The 3,722-nt window shown below is 39.5% G+C and overlaps 1 protein-coding gene across 1 annotated transcript; it reads left to right on the top strand.

Moving 5' to 3' along the window:
- Window positions 1-223: 223 nt before the first annotated feature.
- Window positions 224-1,955, top strand: LOC148099975 (collagen alpha-1(XII) chain-like). Its single transcript, XM_087849781.1, has 3 exons — window positions 224-332; window positions 1,482-1,627; window positions 1,773-1,955. Exons 1-3 carry the CDS (start codon window positions 224-226, stop codon window positions 1,953-1,955), a joined length of 438 nt encoding a protein of 145 aa, XP_087705907.1.
- Window positions 1,956-3,722: the final 1,767 nt, after the last annotated feature.

Here is a 3,722-nt window from a genome sequence, read left to right as displayed (position 1 = left end):
TATAAAGCTGGGACTATCTCCGTTGTCATGGCTACCAAGAACAACGCCAGCTTGGGGGAGAGCGGAGAGCGATAAGCACAGACTCATTCATCCTTTCTCCACTTTCTTTTCACAGCTGCTGCGGTGGGAAACGCTGGGACTTGTGTGGCTATGCAGTTTTTGCGTTGTTGGGAGCTTTTAAGGACCAGCCTTGAATTTTACACATTTGATAAGTGAAGACTGGATGTTTAGTGACGAGAGCTGGGATAATCTGGAGAGAATCTGCAGGCTGCATCTCCAAATCAGAAATGGCTTTAGATCTGATGCTAGCAGACAGGCATGCATGTCTCAGGGTGATTACACACTAACACATTGTGATTAATCACACACATTTGTATACATTTTATTCACAAGATAAAAAAAAAACCACTATACAAAATGTGTTTTTGTGACAGGCTGCTAGTAACAAAGTGCTTAAAGATTTAAAATTGGTTCTTTCTCAAGTTTTCTGTTATGTGCACACACATTCCTCGACTTAGGTGCTTTTTAGTTCTCCAATAATGGTCAGTGCAAAGTGTTTACACAAACAAAAAACAAACAAACAAAAAACATTACTCAGAAAATGGTCAGGTACAAGAACTGGACTAAAAAGGAGTGGAAAAACCAGATAATGTCCAAAGAAATACTTCAGCGTGTGGCTCACGACTTTTGCACAGTACTGTAAATGTTATTAATAATGAAAGATGTTAAAATGTAGCTTTGTCATTTTTAAAAAATTCCCGTACACATTATTCTTTTCTTCTAGTGAAGGTGCCTCCTCCTTCTGACCTTAGGGTAACTAATTTCTCAGACAGTCAATGCTAATGTGCTAAGTCACATTAGCAGCAGTGTTCAGCCTAAAAAATACACAAGTTAAAAGTCATGCATTTGAGTCATGCATCCATATTATTTGTTTATTTATTAAATTATTTTTGAGACACTGTTAGTTGTTAGAAGCCAGTGTTTTAATGATAGGACATATATGACAGTAATGAGACAACCTAAGATATCCAAGATTACCACAAAAACACAAATAGAATCACAGAAAGCTTGTTTCTCTCCCGTTAGTCTTTAGGCCCAGTTAGCTTTTACTTTTCTGTGGTCAGTAGCCCTTCATGTCATATTCTGTCTCTATGTACAATATAGCATTACTAATACAATAACCTGTACGTAAATGAACTTCATTGTGTAATTGATGGCAGTTGTCAAAGTACTAGTCACTTAAAGGTTAAATTTCACATCTAAATTCTCATCTTTGAATAACTAGAACTCTGAGCTATGAAATAAATGTAGTGAGGTTAAAGTATCAAATCAAAGTATCAAATTCTCTGTTATACTTTACATTTATTTTCTATAAAAACACTTTGCTCTGCTGCCAAAATAATTTCCTCCTTTAAAGGAACAAAGTGAGGGTTAAGTGTCATTAGCTGTGGTACTTTATCTCTTCTATGATGTTGCTGCAGTGTCTGGTGGAGGCCCAACCAGCCTCACGGTTTCTGATGAGACTGCCGTCAGCATGGTGATCAGCTGGGTACCTCCCAATGCTCATGTCCTCCAGTATCACATGTCCTACATGGCTTTAACTGGAGCTGATAGCCAGGATCACACTGTGAGTGGGTCGTAGTCATTACATCTTCACCTCTTCTGGCCTTCAGCCGGCTGTCATGTGTCAGAATTCCAGAAATTCCATAAGTCCCAAAACTTTAAATGAGTTCTGACTGTGTTGGGATGATAGTGTTGTTTGTTGTCTGCAGGTGCTGGTCCCTGGTGGAGAGAAGCAGGTGATGCTGGAGTCACTGCAGCCAGATACACGTTACAGCATGTTAGTCACCGCTGAGTACCACAACAGAGAAGGAGGCAGCGATTCAGCTCAGGGCAAAACTGGTGAGTCAAACAAGGAAAGATGCCAAGACAGCTCAAGTGCAACTTCCAGTTAAGACCAACAGGCTTACATGCAAAAAGTGCAAATGTCCCATTACTTTACCCTTACAGGAGGACATGCATACTTTAAGGTTTCCACATATAGAAATGTGACAGGTGTGACCTTAGTCTGGGAACCGCCCCTGGTGGGCGGAGCTGGTCTTCGCTCCTTTTATAAGCTCAGGTGTGGGCAATTAGGTATACCTCAGCAAACCTGAAGCTGCCAGTGCTTGGTCCCAGTTGGGCAAGTTTGTGTTTTTAACTTCTTTCCATGAAACTCTGTCAGAACGGTGGGAAACATTGCGTTCCCGTCAGAACAGTGTAGTGGACTTCACCGCCACTGACCCACATTTATTAGGGTGTGACGCGAACTTGTGGACAGAGTATCGAGCTGCTGCTTTGCCCAGTGGATTTCCGGCTGCGGGCACAGGACCCGACACATCAGTGTGTTTTAATTTGTTTTATTCTGATGTAATTTTGACTGCTGCGGCTGTCGATCTTATTTGTTTCTTGTTTTATTTTTCTGTATCAGTAGGCACCATAGAGATTGATTCTTTTAGTATTTTAACCCCTTTTATACAAATATATTGTCGCAGACGGTGAGGGCGCTGCAGGGAAAACAAATCCTTTTTTTTGTCTCACCGCTTTTGCATGCCCAGCGGTGGGCCGGAGTGAAGACGGCACTGAAGATTTGTCTTTTTTTATAGAGTTTTGCCCATTTGGGGTGATGTGAGTTGCCGTCCTTTATTAACCAGTGTATTATGTCGATTTGTTCTTAAACAGTTCCCCGCAGCGCTTGTCCCGTCTCACGGGCAATCATACAGTTTTATTGGTTTTAATAAGGTAAAGTTTTTAATTGTTTTTAGGTGCCGCTGTTACACACTTACTTTTATTTTGTATTAAAAATTAAATTATTTTTTTAACTGACTGTGCGCCTACGGCTCTGTCCTATTTTAAATAGGGACCTACCACGGGTCACAGAAACATCAAGGTTTTTGGGCAGTATTGTTTCTACAGCACTACGCGTACTTATTGCACAACCTCTATCTTACCATATATTTCAAGTTTATATGTTGTGAATTGGCTTGATTTAAATCAAATTGAACTCATTCAATTAAAACCAAATATAACTTGTAATCCAGTCTATTCAAATGTAAAGTCATCTCACTCAATTTGGACTAGCACTGAAAAATACACTGACATCCTCTGTTTCCCAATTAGCAGATCAGAGGTTGATGTTTTCTTCATGACTCAATACTTGAATGGTTTTATCCTGTTTATAAATAAACATTTAAAAAGGACATTGCTTCATTGTCTGATTCATTCTTTGTCTGTGTCAGTCCTTAATACACACACATGTATACAATAATTCTAGTTGCCACAGTCTCTGGAGATCCTATGCTCTGTTTTCTTATACTTTTCTTCACTGTTTACCTCATTTTGCCCAATAAAATGTACATTTTTGTAAACAATGACTTGTTTTGGGCCATTAAAAAAACTGTCTCCATATGAGGACGTACTTGAAGAGAAAAAGTCACCACTTTGCATTTTACAAATCAAGTAAACAAACACGGGGCTGTTTATCATATAACTAACTTTTAGGTCTGTGGGATGGAAGGATGGGAGCTTTAAATGTTGTGCCTCCATAATTATTCTAGAGTCTTTACAATGTTCAGCAACTGCTGTGATTTGGTGCTACATACATAAACTTGGAATGAATTAATCCACCTGTTCACAGGAGATCACAGGAAGATGACACCAAACATCAGAAGATCTTGTTGTGC

This window comes from Neolamprologus brichardi, chromosome 13 (assembly GCF_056152115.1).
Source record: "Neolamprologus brichardi isolate AB-2024 chromosome 13, ASM5615211v1, whole genome shotgun sequence".
NCBI lineage: Eukaryota > Metazoa > Chordata > Actinopteri > Cichliformes > Cichlidae > Neolamprologus > Neolamprologus brichardi.
Note: the sequence above shows the minus strand (reverse complement) of the source record. Positions and strands in the feature narration are given on the sequence as shown.